This window comes from Myotis daubentonii, chromosome 1 (genome assembly GCF_963259705.1).
Source record: "Myotis daubentonii chromosome 1, mMyoDau2.1, whole genome shotgun sequence".
NCBI classification, from domain to species: domain Eukaryota; kingdom Metazoa; phylum Chordata; class Mammalia; order Chiroptera; family Vespertilionidae; genus Myotis; species Myotis daubentonii.
In genome coordinates this window covers 54,144,246-54,162,980 of record NC_081840.1, presented here as the reverse complement: position 1 = coordinate 54,162,980, position 18,735 = coordinate 54,144,246, and the positions used below count along the sequence as shown (strand labels likewise).

General features: G+C 44.0%; 1 protein-coding gene across 1 annotated transcript in view; it reads right to left on the bottom strand.

Moving 5' to 3' along the window:
* The window catches only part of PYGO1 (pygopus family PHD finger 1), a 32,955-nt gene extending 21,036 nt beyond the window's left edge, over positions 1–11,919 (bottom strand). Inside the window, exon 1 of the mRNA XM_059700415.1 lies at positions 11,794–11,919. Coding sequence (XP_059556398.1) covers positions 11,794–11,842 — 49 coding nt within the window. The 5' untranslated portion in view covers positions 11,843–11,919. The remainder of the gene's footprint in view (positions 1–11,793) is intronic.
* Between the last annotated feature and the right edge of the window lie 6,816 nt (positions 11,920–18,735).

Here is an 18,735-nt window from a genome sequence, read left to right as displayed (position 1 = left end):
TGGCCAGTCTGAGGGAGGGGCTAATGGCTGTTTTCAGGCTGACCAAGGCCCCCAGTGGGGACCCTCACCCCATGAAGGTGTGGCCAGCCTGGGTGAGGGGCTGATGGCTGTTTGCAGGCTGGCCATGGCCCCCAGCCACCCAAGCCCCCAGTGGAGACTGGCTGGAAGCAGGTATCTGGGATTTATTTATCTTCTATAATTGAAACTTTGTTGCCTTTAGCTGAGGCCGCAGCTGTCCAGGCAGGCGGGAAGCTTGGCTTCCTCCATCGCTGGGGCAACCAAGCCTCCTGCTTGCTCCAGCTCCGTGGCTGCTAGCCGCCATCTTGGTTGGGTTAATTTGCATATAGTCGCTCTGATTGGCTGGTGGGCGTGGCTTGGGGGCATAGTGAAGTTTTGGTCAATTTGCATGTTTCTCTTTTATTAGATCAGATAATTAAATTTCTTCATCTCATCTCCTCACTCCTACCTGCCTACTGCCCTCTGAATGCACACGGGGAACAGAGTGGGAAAGTATGTCAGAATGGAACAAGAAGCCTCTTTTATCTGTCTACATATTATCATCCTACATTATGACAATCAATCTCAAGTAAGCAAAATAATACTCTTAACCTCTCTTTTCACCCTTCAAACTTATGCAGAGCTGGAAGCTGAAGTTGTATTTCTTCTCATAGTCTTATAGAAGAGTCTACTCTATTAAGTGAAGTAATTATTTCCCATCTAAAGATTCCACAAATTAAAGATATTTTAAATGAAATCATTTCTAGGTATAAAATAAATTTTTATTTTTGTGTTTTTTTTATAAACTGTGAATTATTTACTTTATGCCTTTTATTTTCTTAGGTCTAATTATAATATCTTTATTCCTCCTTTTACTTATTTATTTTTTGTTACTCCTCATGCAAGGATATTTTTTCATTGACTTTTTAGGGAGAGAGAGAGTAGAGAGAGACAAACATAAATGTGAGAGAGACACATTGATTGGTTGCCTCCTACATGTGCCCCAACCAGGGCCAGGGATTGAACCTGAAACTGAGGTACATGCCCTTGACCAGAATCAAACCTGAAACCCTTTAGTCAGTCCCTGGGCCAACACGCTAACTAAACCAACACAACTAGGGCTTTATTCCTCCTTTTAAAGACTCAGTCCTGCCCTGGCCAGGTAGCTCAGTTGCTTGGACCGTTGAGTATGAAAGGCAGCCAATCGATGTTTCTCCCTCACATGGATATTTCTTTCTCTGTCTCTCCCTTCCTCACTCTCTAAATTTAATAATAATAAAAACATATATTTAGGGTGGGGAAGGTGGAGAAGACTCAATCTATTTTGGCCCCCAAGTCCTTCAAAGGGAATGAAAGCATTATTTTGTATTATAGATAGCAGCATGTCTTTTATGTATTTTAAATTTTCATTTTTAACTTTACTTTACTTATAATAATGGTTTGTGATACTAACTTCTCATAAGTACTGTGACTGTATTGTTTTATTTTTATTTTTAAAAATGTTTTTATTGATTTTTTTTCCAAGAGAGAGGATGGGAGAGGCAGAGAAAGAAAACAGCAATCAACATGCTCCTTACTAGGGATGGAGCCCACAACCTGGGCATGTGCCCTGACCAGGAATCAAATCCGAGACCTCTCAGTGCACAGGATGACACTCAAGCTAAATATTAATTATAAAGTTATTTTATAATTAATATTTTCCTTTAAACAAACTTACTTTATCATCATTCCAAATAAGTACATATTCTAATACATGTATGGATTGGTTTAAGTATGTATCTTATTCTGATTAAATGACCCCTTGCCCATGTTAGGACACAGGGAGAAGGCGCCATCTATGAACCAGGAAGTGGATCCTCACCAGACACCAAATCTGCTGGCACCTTGATCTTGGACTTCCTAGCCTCCAGAATTGTGATAAATACAATGTCTGTTGTTTATAAACCACCCAGTCTATAATATCTATATATATAAAAGGGTAATATATAAAGTGTCCCCTCTGGAATTCGACCGGGAGTCCGATTGCTCGCTATGACGTGCGCTGACCACCAGGGGGCTGTGTGGAATGAAGGAAGGCCCTGGCCAGCAGCCGGAAAGCCCTGATTGGCCCTGATCACTGGCCAGGCCTAGGGATCCTATCTGTGCATGAATTTCGTGCACCGAGTCTCTAGTTCTGTTACTGGTATAACAGCCTGAATGAACTAAGTGCCTAACACACTGCCTGGCACACAGTGGGCAGTCAAATACTAATTCTCAGTTGCTTTCCTTTAGACAAAGCTATATCATAAGCTCACTTCACTCCAGTTTCTATAGTATTTAACATCCTATTAAAACACCTACTATTCAGCAGTGTCAACACACTCAATGGACATTCAAATATCAGTTTTTCATAATGGCACAGAAATTTGGGATATAATGTCAAGTTATTCTATCATTTACACTATGGATGTGAACATCTTAGCTAATAGCTTGGTCTTAACCCGAAACACATACTTCTGTAATGCTGGTCTCTACCATGGAGTGAAAATATTATGAATATGTGAATATAGTATTATACAAATCCTGTCAACCATTTGGCAATGCTTGATGACTTTTTGTTTCAGTCATCAAGCATTGCCAAATGCTTGACGGAATTCGTATCCTTTTTAGAATGCAAGGCAGAAAGTGTCCTCTTTTGATGCTCAGCATCTAGGTCCATCTGTGTACTTAATAAATATTAAATTCAGAAAGCACTCAACATCAGGTATTTAGGATTTCAAATACACATAATTCCTGTGCCAGCTGTCTCCCCAAACTAGTGATCTTTGTATTACTGGCTTAAAGTTTAAGCTTATAAAAGTGAGTGGATGGAATCTATGTGTAAGCTGACTCTATACAATAATATCTCTAATAATAAACTTATTGTATTAACAATGACAGCTAAATTTTTAAACAAAATAAACTTCAGAAATTATGGAGGACAAAGCTGCAAATAGTCACAAAAATCATGTAATAAACAGTTTGTATTTGTTTTTCTCAGCAAAATTGTCAAATCTGAGAAGTTTCTGTTTTTATAATATATTTTTGTTCACTGCTTACTCCCTAAGAGAAGAAAACCTTCATTGCTTTTCACTCCATACGTACTCCCAATAAAAATGAGAACGAATATGCTGTAGGTCATTTAGTTATTCATTAATTGATTCAATATACTTAAAAGTGAATGTTGATCACATTACTTACTATATTTTAAACTTCCTATTCCTGATTTTAAAAGTAAAGACTTACATGGCCCTGTCACTGTGGCTCAATTGGTTGAGCGTTGTCCTATGCACCAAAAGGTTGCCAGTTCAATTCCCCATTAGTGCACATGCCTAGGTTGTGGGTTCCATATCCGGTCAGCACGTGTACAGGAGGCAATTGATCTATGTTTTTCTCTTACATCGATGTTTCTCTTTCTCACCCTCTCACCCTTATTCTCTTTCTCTGTCTCCCCATTCCTCTCTCTAAACATGTCCTTGGGTGAGGATAAAAAAAAAGTAAACACTTACAGATAACTTATAATGTACCACTGTTGTCAGTGGTGCTTTATATATATATTCATCTGTTTAATCCTTCAAACAACTCCATGGAATAAGTATTATTCTCACTTTGTAGCTGAGGAAACTGATGCTCAGAGAGATTAAGTCACTAGTCAAGGACAGCACAGCTAGTATATAGCAGACCTGGAATAAGAACCCTGGCAGTCAGGCTACAGAGTCAAAATGCTGTACTGTTTCTCAATATTACTATTAGCATGTCCATAGAGACTTGGAACAAGAAGATCTAAAATCACTCTTCACCATACCTTACAGCTCACCTTGATAATAAAGATGACTTAGAGCCCTAGCTGGTTGACTCAGTGGATGGAGCATTGGCCTGCAGACCAAAGGGTCCCAGGTTTGATTCCTATCAAGAGCACGTACCTTGGTTGCAGGCTCCTCTCCAGCCTGTCTGGGGCCCTGGTCAGGAAGTGTGCAGGAGTCAACCAATCGATGTGTTTCTCTCACATCGATGTTTCTGTCTTTCCCTCTCTCTTCTACTCTCTCTAAAAGATTAATGGAAAAATATCCTCAGGTGAGGATTAACCAAACATACAAACAAAAAACAAACAAAAAGATGACTTAGACATCTTGAGTTGCCTGGAATAAGAGTGCTAGAAGAGAAAACTGTGTAATCTTCCCAAGAGGTAACTCTTCCACACCTCTGGTGACAGCAAACAAGGAAGACCACATTACCTGGTTACCAAAACCTCTTTGTTAACATTCATCAAATTAGATCTCAAAAAAACTTGTTAAGCTTCTGTAAGGATAGAAATAAATGTAATTCATCCTGTAAGCATCTCATAATCTAGAGGAAAAATTTTTTCTTTTTTACTGAAAGTCTTAAATTTAACATGATAAATACTATGATAAAGATGAGCACAAGATGTTGAAGGAACATAAGGTACTCCCAACTAGTCCTGACTGAGGGAGAAGATACCCTTGCAGGTTTCAACTGAGCCGATGCTTTGAAGATGAGTGTCTTACCAAAGGTGGGGAAAAAAGAGGGCATGCCTTAACAGGATGTGCCAAGAAAGATTTATAGGCAAGAGAGACCCTGATATGTCTAGAGAAGAAATATGAATATTTCAGTCCTGTAGCATATGAGACAAGGGAGAACACTTCACAGAACATGAAGGATGGTGGACTAAGCAGTAGGCCTGGGCCAAATGAAAAAGGGCCAATATAAGAAGGTTGGATTTTTATCCTAAAAGCAATGGGAACCACTGAAGAATTTTACAGAAAGATTAACATGACTGAACTGTGTTGGGGAGCACTATGGCACTGGAACATAGTGACTAAGACTTTGGGTTTTAGAATTTAAGTTCTAGCTTTGCCACTTACTATCTGGGTAAGCTTGAATATGTTACTTAACCATATATTACTTAATCTCTCTGAGCATTAGTGCCTCAACTGTAAACCTAGAATGATAATAACATCTAACTCACAGCGTTATTGAGAGGATAAAAGATGATCTATTTAAACCACTTAGCAAACTGTTTGGTAAGTACTTAGCAGATGGTAGTCATTTATCACCATCAGTAGCAATGTGGAAAATGGATTAACAGGGACAAAATGGGAGGCAAGGAATCCAGTGAGAGAGTTACCATAATAACCAAAGAGATAAAATTTGAATTAAAGTGGTGATGGAAAGGTCCAGGAGATGATGGGTTCAAAACACATTAAGGGGCTGCCTGGCAATCATGGCTCAGTGGTTGAGCGTTGACCTATGAACCAGGAGGTCACCGTTTGATTCGTGGTCAGAGCATACACCTGAGTTTCGAGCTCAATCCCCAGTGTGGGGCGTGCAGGAGGTAGCTGATCCATGTTTCTATCTCTCCCTCTCCCTTCCTCTCTGAAATCAATAAAAATATATTTTTAAAAACCACACATATTAAGGGGCATATATTTTAGAACTTTAGAACACTATTGGGAGGGGAGTGAGGGATGAGTTTGGTTCACTGGATAAATGATAGGGATTATGGGAGAAAAAGCATACTAGATAGCTCACAGATAGATACCTTTCATTCAATACCTTAGAAACAAAATTCATTAATCTCTTATAAATCCACTCATCCTTATATATATCTGTGAGACCATTCTTTATGGTTTTTCTCCTCTAACTCTCTAGTTACTCTGTCACATTCTACTCCTCAGGGTCCTCTTTCCTCTTTTGTCTCCTAAATATTTGTGTTTCCAAAGTGTCTTTTCTCTTCTCACTTTTCACTCTCTTGAGTGAGCTCATCTACTCCCAAGGCATTAATTAGCATTCACCTGTTTACTGATAACTTCCAGATTCCTATTTCTGACTCTGATTACCTGCCTCTGTTCCAAACCATTATATCTGTTGTGTACCCTGGAACATCCCAGGGGGATTTTCACTCAATTTGTTGAAAACCAAACTCACTTTCCTACTAATCTGCCTACCCCTTATATGTACCAATTAAAAAACAAAACAACAAAAATACAAAACAAAAAATCTGTCCTTAGACATTCTCTCACCTTCTCGACCCCTTAATTCTGTGACTACATAAATTATGCTCCCTCTCCAATCTTAATCCAAATCTTCCATACACCTATATAGTCTACATTTTTAGTAAAGTCTACTTTTTAGCACTTTTATGACATTTTTGTCTTATTATCCCATTCTAAAATACATCCTTACCTTCCCAATGTAATTTCTAACTCTGGTTAAAAGCATTTCAACTGAAATGAATGTCTCAGCTTCCTTCTTCATCTTTAAATTTGTCTTTTTTTCTCCATCTTTAAATTTGTCTTTCTTCCTCCATTCTCTTTTTTATCCAAAACTAACTCTTCATTTGCATTCTTGATGCTATTCCCCTTCTCTCATCTGCAGAGACCTAATTTATGAGAATAGAAGCCTTATCTGTTCCATCTGTTTCCAGAACAGTGAGTGCCTAGCTGGCACATGGTAGATATTAAAAAACATGTATTGAATGCTTTATTAAGAAATTACTCTCTTTTTCTGTTGCTTTTTTAGTTTCTCTCCTCTCCCTCTACATCAAATTCTTCTGTTAAGTCTACAAATACGTTTAAACCTTTTTACAAGGGAGAAAAAAATAAAGAGACCCATACAAACTTTCTCTTGATTCTATCTTTCCAAGCTATTGGCTATGTCTTTCTGTCTACCACCACGCTGCTTTTTTTTATGTATTGACTAGAGGCCTGTTGCACGAAAAGATTCATGCAATAGGCCTGGGTCCCAGGTGCTGGAGGAAAACCAGTGCCGCTCCGGCAGGAGCCACCTTCACAGCCCTCACTGCTCCGGCTGGAGCCGCCTTCAGTCTTCCCTCCGTCGCTTCACGCCTACATATGCAAATTAACCTCCATCTTTGTTGGTGGTTAATTTGCATATCTCGCTGATTAGCCAATGGGAGGCATAGCGAAGGTACGGTCAATTTCAATCTTTGTCTATTATTAGGTAGGATATATTTTTATTGATTTTAGAGAGGAAGGATAGGGAGAGAGAGACAGAAACATCAATGATGAGAGCGAACGATTGATCGGCTGCCTCCTACACGCCCCTCACTGGGGATCAAGCCCGTAACCCATGCATATGCCCTGACAGGAATCAAACCATGACCTTCTGGTTCATAGGTCAACACACAACCACTGAGCCACACCAGCTGGGCATACCACCAAACTTTTTTAAGTCACATCTGCACCACTAACTTCACTACTTCAAAATGTGGTTTTTCTCCCAAAGTGCCTCAAAATCATCACTGATTTCTTATACCTCTTTCTCATCCCTCATGCTCTTTTTATTGCTCCTATATAGTTTTTTAAATGTTTTTATTGACTTTTTTTTTAAGAGAGTGGATGGAGGGGGGAGGGAGGAGGGGAAGGAGGGAGGGAGAGGGAGGGAGGGAGGGAGAGAGAGATATCTGGCCGGGGATCAATCAAACCCACATGTGCCTGGACTGGGGAATCAAATCAGCAACCTTTCGTGCATGCGACGATACTCAACCAACCGAGCCACACCAGCTAGGGCACTTATATGTAGTTTTACACTTGTATATAGTTTTACCCACTGCTTCTTAGAACTCTTTTCCAGGAGGTCTTTCATGGTTTCTTTAAAGATAGATTATATGTACTTTTATTTCCTGTAGATGGCCACAGTACCTATCATGCTGTTTATAAATGTATGATTATTTGCCATTATCCTGGATTGGATTAAAAATGTCTTAAAAACAAGTGTTATGTCTTCTTAATCAATATATTCCCACTGTCTGGCACTATGAGTGCTCAATAAATATTTGTTGAATAATCAAATGAATACTGTCATCAGATTAACACCTAAGAGTTTTAAAAACAATGGAGAATGGGAGTGTTGGTTAAAATAAGTATGATAGGTAACATTCTAAGAGGAAAAAAAACAAGTAGTATAAAGGGCTATGGACAATCAAAAAGATAAAGATATGAATGAAAAAAAGATGCCGGAAGCCAGTCCATCCTTGCTGCTGGACACAGTCGCTGCAGGGAAGAAACATCTGCACAGTATATGTTTCAAGGGACCTGGCGTATATGGCATACTGTTCTTAATATGTTTGCTCCCCTTCTTGGCACTATGTGTTTTAACCAAGGTCACCTCTCTGAGAAATCCCTTTCCCCAGGTAGGGATTTTTCCCTGAAGTTAGGGAGGGAATAAAACCCCTTAACTAAGTGCCAGGCGGGTAGTTAATCACTTTAACTACGAACAATCACGCTTAAGCTAAATAATCTTTACTCCCTGGAATGGAGATAAGAAACACCCTAACCTTTGGAATAGAAATTGATAGGATTAAAATCAACTGGTATAAATACAGATGTAACAAAACAATAAAACACAGAACCTGGCTGGAGAGCCTGGCTAGAACCTGGCTAGAGAACCTGGCTAGGCTGCTGATCAACTGAACGCTGTCTCCGTGTCATTCCTTCTTCGCCGACTCCGTCCACACCTTTGGGAACCCCTGGACCTGCTGGGGTTGGACCCCAACAAAAAGATATGAATGAATTACTTCATGTACTCATTCATTCACAAAGCAATTAGGGGAGAAATAGAAAGACAATCAAGCTATTGTACCCATCCTCATGGATGTGTTTTACAATCAAGTGTTGAGGGTCTGGGAGTGGTAAGACCTGTAAACAGTAGGAGTAAGATACTTTGCCATTTAAGAGCAATTCTGAATCTAATATTAAAATATTGGGACAAGTTTAGAAGACCACAAATCAGCTTCCTCTGGTCCACTCACTTTTGCAATCTAGGTCTACCAGCAGCAGCTCTCAAACTTTAGTATGCATAAGGAACACTGGGGATCTTGTTAAAGGTGGAGAAAAATCCCCCAGGAATCATGATTCTGTGGGTCCAGGAATGTGCATTTTTAATAAGCATCCCATAGGATTATGATGCGTTTGGTCTGCAGAGTATACTACTGTAAAGTCCTTAGTCATTCACGTCATAATTTTGCCACATCTGAATTACACCTATAATATCTTAGCCTTATCCTAAGCAGGAAATTTGTTGACTTATTTTTATAATACACATGAAATAAATATATAACTATTAAAAAGTCTGTCTGTATATACGAGTAGATGGGAAAGTTTGAGGAGGATTGTTCAAGAGTTCATGCTCTGTACACACCACATCCTGCATGAAATCTAATGACACAAATTATAACCAAAAATTCCAGGATAGTGAAGTTCAACAGAACTGTGCTGCAGGAGAGCTCATGTAGGTACTCTGGTACCTTTAATGGACTATAAAATAATCCAAAAATGTTTTTAAAAATTAATGTTCTAATTATTACAAAATGACTTGCTATTTTAAAACCACTTTTACATTGACTTTTTATTTTAAAGAATACTTTGCCTTTTATTCTGGTACACCTGAGCCAACTCCCAACAGTTAAGGCATCAAACTTAAAAGTAGCAAGCAGCTGGAGCAAAATGAAGATTGGTCTGTGCTCTTGATCCACAATAAAATATATATCCACTTTATTTAAAATTAAATTTGATTAAGACTGATAATTGAGTTCAAAGATATAAACTTGATAGCTCTCTTCCTTTTCCTTCAACCCTAAAATAATTTATAATAATAGGAAAAATGAGGGCCGAAACTGGTTTGGCTCAGTGGATAGAGCGTCGGCCTGCGGACTGAAGGGTCCTGGGTTCGATTCCGGTCAAGGGCATGTACCTGGGTTGCGGGCACATCCCCAGTGGGAGATGTGCAGGAGGCAGCTGATTGATGTTTCTCTCTCATCGATGTTTCTAACTCTCTATCTCTCTCCCTTTCTCTCTGTAAAAGATCAATAAAATATATTTTAAAAAAATAATAGGAAAAATGATACGGCAAAAAGATCAGAGGAATCATTGCATCTCAGAAAGGCCTATTCCTTAAAGGCTTTGGCAACTCGCAACTACAAACAGAAAAGAGAGCTGAAACAGAAAAACGGTCACCAAATGAAAGACTGTGCTGATAATAAGCCTTTAAACACAATATTCTGCTCTAAATTGTGTGTTTGCTTAAATGGCTAAGAAAATCAAGCTCTATCTAAATATTTGAGTAGATGGTTTTTGAATACCACCTTGTTACTGTGTCAAAAGCCAGTTCCATGCATTTAATCTCTAGTCACCTGGAACAAGAACATAGATGAATGGCCATGGTCCTTGATCTCTACATCACTTAAGTCAATTGGAAATGTACCTGCCTACTCACTGATGTATAAAGCACTCGATCGTGTTTGGATGAAAGGATTATTGCAATCATCTCCTAACTAGCCTCCCTGCTGCCACCTGTTCTCTGCAGTCTCTTCTCCACAGGGGCAGCCGGGGAAACCCTGTCAATATGTCAGATCTGTCCCTCTTCTGCTCAAAACGCCCAGTTCCTGCCAGAATAAAAGCCCAAATCTTTTGAAGGGCCCCCAGGCCCCCCAATACACAATCACCTCATCCCCAAGCTCAGCTCCTCCTCCTCTCCCCTTGCTCACTCAGCGCCAGCTCAATCGCTTCTTTGCTGTTTCTTGAGTTCACCAGGCACATTCCAGACCGGGAGGCCTTTGCGCTCGCCGTTCCTTCTGCCCAGACATATGCAGTTCCTCCCGCACCTCCTCACCTGGCTCTGCTCCATCACCTCCTCTGGGTCTCTGCGCAAACAGCAAGCTCCCGGAGCGCTCTCTCACCCCTGCACGGGACTGCCACCCCCGCACCCCTCAGCATGCCCTAGCCACCTTCCCTGCTCTGCTTTCGCCACAGCACCTGTCCCTGACCTTCTGCACCGCTTATTTGTTTACCAGAGTGGGGACTTCTGCTGGGTGACGACTGCCTCTTGCTTTGTTCACTGTCCCATCTCAGGGCCAAGAACCGTGCCTCGCGCGCGCCCGCACAGATGTTCAACAAATATTTGCTCAATGAACAAACGGTAGGACACCCATGTTGGGGGGGTTTTCAACCTTCACCCTATTAAGGGCTGCAAATAAGAGCTGGTGGCTATCCTCCAAACGTCCAGACAGCACCTGGGGTCTGGCAACTTACACGCATCGCCTTTTGTCTGGTGCATCGTTCCCTCTGATTTTTTCTTAGATAGTCAGGCAGCAGCAAAATGCCTAACTAACGTGTGCAAGGAAGAAGCAAACCGATCATGCCTGAGACCGATCTGGGGTGATTCGGGTCTTATCCGCAAGCCGACCGAGAACGTGCCCTTTGCACGGACAGTTTCTCCTCCTAAGCCCGGGGGAATGCGCTGTTTGTTGTCTGCTGGAGGGCGGGGAGGGGGCTGGTGAGACGCGGAGGCCGGTGCACCTTCTTGCAGAACGTCAACTCGCGTGCAGCCCAACTTACTTTTTTGGGGGGTGGGCCTCGTTCGGGGGTGGGGGGGGTGAGTGCGTGTTTCTTTCTCGCCCTCTGAGGTTCCTATTGTGCTGCGTCTTGCGAATGAGAGGAGGAGGAAGAGGAGCGGGGGAGCGAAGGGATGCCGGGCGCGCCTACAACTGCCTCCCGGCACAAAGTCGGGGAGGCGAGGGCTCGGCGCGGGTGTCGAGGGGGCGAGCGGGCGCCGGGGGCAGCGCGCGCCTCCACCGCAGGCTCGGCCTCGGCCCCGGCCCCGGCCCCGGGCGCAGGCGGGACGCGGGCTGCGCGGAGTTAGGCCCGGCCCGAGCCGGGTGGCCTCCCCGCGGCCCGGCGCGCGGGCCCTCGCGCCCCCCGCTCCCCGGACCCCCTCCACCCGGCGCCCGTCTCGGTTTACCTCGAACTCTCTTCAGCGAAATGGGATCCTTCTCCTGTTCCGCTGACATTACAGACCGCGAAGCATGACTCCCCCCCAGGCCGCGGGAATTCGGTCTCTTTGATGCGGCGGCGGCGGCCCCTCCTCCTCCTCGCGGGGCCGCTGCGGCGGCGGCGAGGCGAGCCTCCGAGCCCAGGCGCGGCCGAGGGCGGCGGGGACGCGGGCCGACTTTGCAAAGTTTGGGAGGAGGACGAGGCCTCGGGGCGGCGGGGCGGCGTGCGGGGGCCGGCGGAGCTCCGTGGGGGCTGCGGGGAGCTCGGCCTGGGGGCGGCCCCCCGCCCGGGGCCGGCACGTGCGGGCGAGAGCGCCGCCGCCGCCGCCGGAGGAGCCGCTGACAGGGAGGCGGGCGGGCGGGCGGCCGGGCCCTGGCGGCACTCACAGCGCCCTCTGAGGAGGAGGTCCGCGCTCGCGCCGCTCCCGAGTCGCAGACACAAAAGCCCCCGGCGCCGAGCCGCCTGCCAGACCCGCTGTGGGGCGGGCGACGGACGTGGCGCGGCCGCGGCTTCCCCGCCCCGCGCTCCCAGCCCCGCGCGGGGACGGACCTCGGGGGGCGGGGGCCGCCGCCGGGTCCCACCGCGCCGCCCGCCGCCGCCTCGCGCTCCGCCTCGGCCCAGCCCCCACGGCCCGCGCGCGCCTCTCGCTCCGCGCCGGGCTTCGCGGGCCCGCGGCCCTGCTGGCCGGGGCGAGCCGCGCGCGCCGAGGGGCCGCCCGCCGCCCGCCAGGCCCGAGGACGCCCGCCCGGCGGCCCGCGCGCCCCGGCCCCGGCGCCCGCGAGGCGAGGGCATCTCCCAAGTTCGCCGGAGGCCGCCGCCGGCACCGCGGCCTCGCGAGCTGGGATCTGAAAGGGACGAACGGTCCGGACAAACTTTGCAAGTGGGAGCCTGGGACACCCACGTCCCCCGACTCCGTGTCCGTGGCCTGGACACCTGTTCGTGGAATTGCCTCGACTTTAAGTTTTAACAACTTGACTCTCTAAGAAAGAGCGATGCGGGATCAGGAAGAGGAAGACGGGGTGGCCGCGGTGTGCGGGCGGAGCTGACTGGGACGCGAGGACGGGTTTGGGGTTTGGTCCCGGTTCCGCGCGCTCGTTGGGCTGTGTGGCCTCGGGCAGCTCGGACCACCTCTCTGGGCCTCGGATGTCCGATCTCACGGGCGGTGGAGTTCCGCCTCTGAGGTCTCTTCCAGCTCTGACATTCTTCGGCTCGCTTTGACGAAGCTGTTCCCCTGTTTATCTTTTCACTACCCTACCGTATCCATTCTCTATCCTACAGAGAATCTGTAAGCGCGGGCTCGACTCTTCCCCCGGGCGAGGCGCTGGCTTCGTGTCGACGTTAGAATCACGGACAAGCACTCATGGCCCATGCGAGGGCTTAGAACGAATCCCAAACCGGCGTCGCATCCTTCCGGAGACAAGACCACGCACGCGGTCATCCGCACCCACGGCCGCACGCGGTCATCCGCACCCACGGCCGCGGAGAGAACAGATGTGAACAGATGTGAAGGCGAAGCAGCGGCGGAACGGGCTTCACGGGCCAGGTGCAGATGTGACCCTTCCCGTGATAAGGTCTGCGGGGAAATTCCCCCTGAGAAGATCGAGGCTGGGGACGTGTTTCCTACAGGAGGCACATCTAGGAGGAGGCTGCCCACGACTAGAATGTAAACTCCATGCAGGCATTTTGTCCAGCTCACTGCCGCGCCTTCCGGTAGCTAACGATTACTTGCTGGCAAGCGTTGAAAGGAATCTTGTTGGATGGATGCGTGAGTAAACAGGATGGACGTGGCCCTGGGCAGACTGATGGGCCCGGTTTGGGAAGGGTGGGAAAGCCCAAGCAAATGCTCAGTGTGATCAAGCAAATTGAATCTTACGCTCTGTCTCGCAGGATTGTTGAGAGAAGATGTGAAAGCACTTTGAAAACATCAGTCAGTATGGAAACAGAGGTTTTTTATGACATAATCCTTAGTGAGAGGGGTTGAGAGAAATCATTGCTGAGAGGTTTTGAATTCTTTATTGTCATTCCCTTAAAGCTAGAAACTCAGAATTATGTAAACCAAGAGAAATGAATTGGCCTCTTTTTAATGATTCATCGAGAATAAAAAGACTATCTTACTTGGTGAATGGATTTTTCAATCAATTTGACTTCCAAATCCTGACAACTTGCTTGCTACACAGCCAAACTACCTGGAGTGCATTCTCAAGTTTCAGATTTCCCAGCCCCTCCCCAGATGTACTGAATCAGAATCTCTGGGAATGAGGTCTGAAATCTGTCTTTAAATGCTCTCTAGGTAATTCTACAGCAATGAGCATTGTGCACTAGACTCCTTATGTCCCCAGCATGACAGAATTCCTAACAAAATACATCTTCGCCTTGCTGTTGTAGTCTTTATCTATGGGACTTGGTTGTGAATCCCAGAGTTCATCTACATCTTTATTCCTTTTTTCATACACAGGTAAATCTGTTATTGGTAGGCCTACCCCACTATTTAAAAATACAAGCTCAGTCATACCTAAAACTCAATAGTAGGCACAACTTAGGGAAGAACTGGTTCTGTACACTTACTCGGTGGAAGGCCAGATAATATCGTAGGTTTCACAGGCCATATGTTCTCTATCACAACTACTTCGCTCTGCCATTGTATTAGGAAAGCAACCATAGACAATATGTAAACAAGTGGGTGTGGTTGAGTTCCAATAAAACTTTATATATAAAAGGCAGCAGTGTGTTCAATTTGGCCCACAGGCTGTAATCTGCTGACCCCTAGACTAGAACTTGGGTCACATAAAGGAAGTTGGAGCTCAGGGAACAGGACTAGGCTACAGCTACCAATGAAGGAGACATTACCTAAGGATGTATAAATTCACCCAGGATCGATAATAAATGAGAGCCAAGAAAGAATCCAGGGAAACACTGACATTTTAAAGTGTGGACAGAGATAGAGGAGCCTGTAAAGGAAATTGAGAAGGCATGAAAAAAAAAAAGAGTGTTAGGACAATCAAGAAAAGGGAGAAATGATCAACGTTGTCATACTTCTATCTTTAGACATCCTTGGCCTGGAATCTACTTAACCTCTGGATTTCTTATATTATGAAGCATTTTATAGTCTTTGCTTTTAATATTTTACATCTCAAATTTTACCTGTTTATATTGTGAGATAGCATAGTGGAGCATTTAAGCATAAAGACTCTAATAGTTATATTTAAAATAAGTTATATTTCCAAACATTGAAAAAAATCATAAAGTTGTTTTAAATTGAATAGAAATAAAAATGAAACCAGATTCTAGGTGTTTGGAAGTTTGCAACCATGGTTTGAATACTTTCATGATATAATAATTGAAACTGTGGTCAGCTTAGCAACCTCTATATGTTGGTCAGCCACATCCAGCATCCCCTTGTTGACAAATGTAGATGGATGATCAAAAGCTCAAAGCTGAGGGAATCACAACAGCAAACTCTGGGAGATGCTTGTATGAGTCAGGATTCAATCCAGACACAAAAGCCACATAATCTAAACAGGGTAAATTTAATACAAAGAATTATTAACCACAGTAGGAAATTGGACTATGGAAGGATTGGATACTAAGAAGTAAAGAGAATGCTAAAGAACTTGAGAAAAGCAGGTATGAGTAGGATCCATAAAACTAAGAGCACCCAAAGAATAGGCCCTTCTCCAGGCTGCAATCCAGAGCTGATTGGAGTATGCACAGCTGTGGGCTCTGAGGGAAGTGCCAGAGGAAGCTGCTGTCCCTACCTGCTGCCTCATTGCAGGGTCCTGGCACTGGATAAGTTGCCAGCATTGCAGGAGCTGGACCCTGAAGAAGCCAGGCATGCTGCAAGAGCCTACCAATAGGAGCACCTGGAACAGGAAGAAAGCCCCTCCTCCTGCAATATCTCTCCAGCACCCTCTACTAACAAAGTATAACATCATGCCGGCTGACAAAGGAAAAATATTTAAAGGGTACAGCACCATTTCTGCAGAGTAGGCAATAAAGGGTAAGTTGGGGTTGAGAGGCAATAAATTGATTATCGACACAATGATAGTATGTACTTTAGCCTAGCAAAACCCCGTAAGTGACCTCATAGCAACAGCAACTTTGTCATAAAATGGTACCTTCTGATTTTTTTCTGTCTTGTCCTAAATGCGTATTTATTTTCTAGGCTATGAAATATGGGGCAAAGTTTTACTGAAAAATACCCTTTGAACTCATTCTCTTAAACTTCTTCTATTCCATGACATAATAGACTCACCAGAGTCTATAATTTTACCTCCTGTATATTTCTCAGATATATTCATTCTTCTCTATCACCACAGCCACCACCCAAGTGTAGCCATGATCATTTATCTCTTTTCTTCAATCCTATATAATAAAGAGCTAATATGCAAATGGTCATCATGCCCTCACACCCTCATACCCTCATGTCATAATGGCTGAGACACTCAACACGGGGGAGAGAGGAATGGGGACCAGCCAGGCACAAATGAACTTGTGAGAGAGGAATGGGGACCAGCCAAGCTGTGGCCCAGGAGAGGGACAAGCTGCCCACCCTGTGGTCCCAGGTGCCTGCAGCTGCAGCCCAGATGAAGCCGCCCACCCACAGTCCCCTGCAGCTGCGGTCTTCCCGGGTGAAGCCCGCCAGGGTCCTGGGTGCCTGCAGCCAGCCAGAGCGAGGGAAGCCTGGGTCCCAGGTGTGGGGCGAGGCAGAGGTGGTTAGGGGCGATCAGGTCAGCAGGGGAGTAGTTAGGGGTGAACAGGCCAGTAGGGGAGCAGTTAGAGGTGATTAGGAAGGCAGGCAGAGGTGGTTAGGGGAAATCAGGCAGGCAGGCAGGTGAGTGGTTAGGAGCCAGCAGTCCCGGATTGCGAGAGGCAGTCGGACATCCCCCGAGGGGTCCCGGATTAGAGAGAGTGCAGGCCAGGCTGAGGGACCCCCCCGTGCACGTATTTTGTGCACCAGGCCTCTAGTAGTACAATAATCACCTAATAGTTTTCCCCACATCCACTTTAACCTCTATTCAATCCATTTCCCATTCTGTAGCCTCAGTGCTCTTAAAAAAAAGTATAGATTCACAAAACGTTGTAAACAAATGTATAGGAAAGTCCTGTGAATTCTTCCCCCAAGCTTCCCTCAGTGTGAGCACGGCGTGCAACTATAGTACAATATCAAAACCAAGCAATCAACATTGGTACGAATCATAGAGTTTATTCAGCATTTATCTGTTATACTATGCAATTTCATCCATATGTAAACTTGTATAACCACCATGACAATCAAGATATGAAGATACTCAACTGAAGAATCACAAGATTCCCTGATAACAGGACTCCCTTCTGTTATTTCTTTACTAGAGGCCCGATGCATGAAATTTGTGCAAAAGTAGGCCTTCCTTCCCTCAGCTGCCGGCACCGGCTTCCCTCTGGCACCTGGGACCCGGGCTTCCCTCGCAGCCCCGGCTTCATCCAGAAGGATGTCCGGTCTAATTAGCATATTATGCTTTTATTATTATAGATAGCCATACCCATCCACTTTCCTGATCTACTTTCCTGATTCCATCAGTGGCAGCCATTAATCTACTTTGCACTTTTATAATTATGTGATTTCATGAAGGTTACAAAATGAAATCATGCATGCATTCTTTTGAGATTCTTTATCACACAACAATTTCCTTGAATTTTATCTAAGCTATCGTGTGTGCCAATATTTTGCTCCTTTTTACTACTTAGTAGTATTTCATGGTATGAATGTACCACTGCTTGTTAAAATATTCACTGATTGAAAGACTGTAAGGGTAGTTTCTACTTTTGGGCTATTATGAATAAAACCATTATGAACATTCATGTTCTAGTTCCTGTGTGAAAATAAGTCTTCATTTTTCTGGGATAAATGCCCAAGAATGCAATTGCTGGGTCATATGGTAAATCCATTTTTAGTTTGAAAGAAACTGCCAAACTTTTCCCAGAGTGCAGAGTACTCTTTTTAAAACACAAATCTCATCCTGTCATCACTTTACATAAAACTGTTCAATGGCTTTCCAGTGCTATAATTTTAAAAACAGAGACTATAAGATGATACAATATGATTTCCACTGATTTCTCCAATCTCATCCTGCACAACTCCCCTTGCTCTTTATGCTCAATGACCTTTTAAGAATTTCATCTCTAATAATTATTCTCTTGCCAGAGGGCTTTGAAATGCTGTTTCTTCTTCCAGGAATTCTCTTCTTTCTATGTCTAGTGCAATTAACTCAAAGTTTACCTTTCATTCTTGACTCAAGTATATATCTCCTCATTCTACCTCTACTTCAGATTCTGGTTATTTTTTTTTTTTCATATTCCTTTCCTTCATCACTTCTCTGTTTGAAATGACATATTAATTTCTGTGAATATCTGATTAAATTTTGTCTTCACCTCCAGACTCTCAAATTCATAAGTAAGGGTTGTGTTGGCTTTTGCTTATTACTATCTGGCACATATCAATAAATATTGTTTGAATGTATGAATGAACTATATACTTGCAAATAATTCAATGTCAAAGCCTTGATATTAATTTTGTCTATCCATTATTTAAGATATATTAACCACTCATATTTAAGATACTCTTCTAAGCAATAGATTCCTATAGCCAAATTGAATTCATAAAAAGTTTACATTAATACATTTAAGACTTACTTTATAAATATTTCTAGTGTATAACTATTATTGAAAAATAACAAAGAAAAATGATTACTAGAACATTTGTAATTCTTTAATATATCAAGGAGGCTTGCAACTCAAGAAAAGGAACAAATGTCTCTGTAGCTCTCTCCATCTTGGTCACTGTTTGTCATATGAACTTGAATACCCCTTGCAATCAATAGCCAAAGACTTGAGTATATATCCTATATAATAAAAGGCTAATATGCAAATTGCC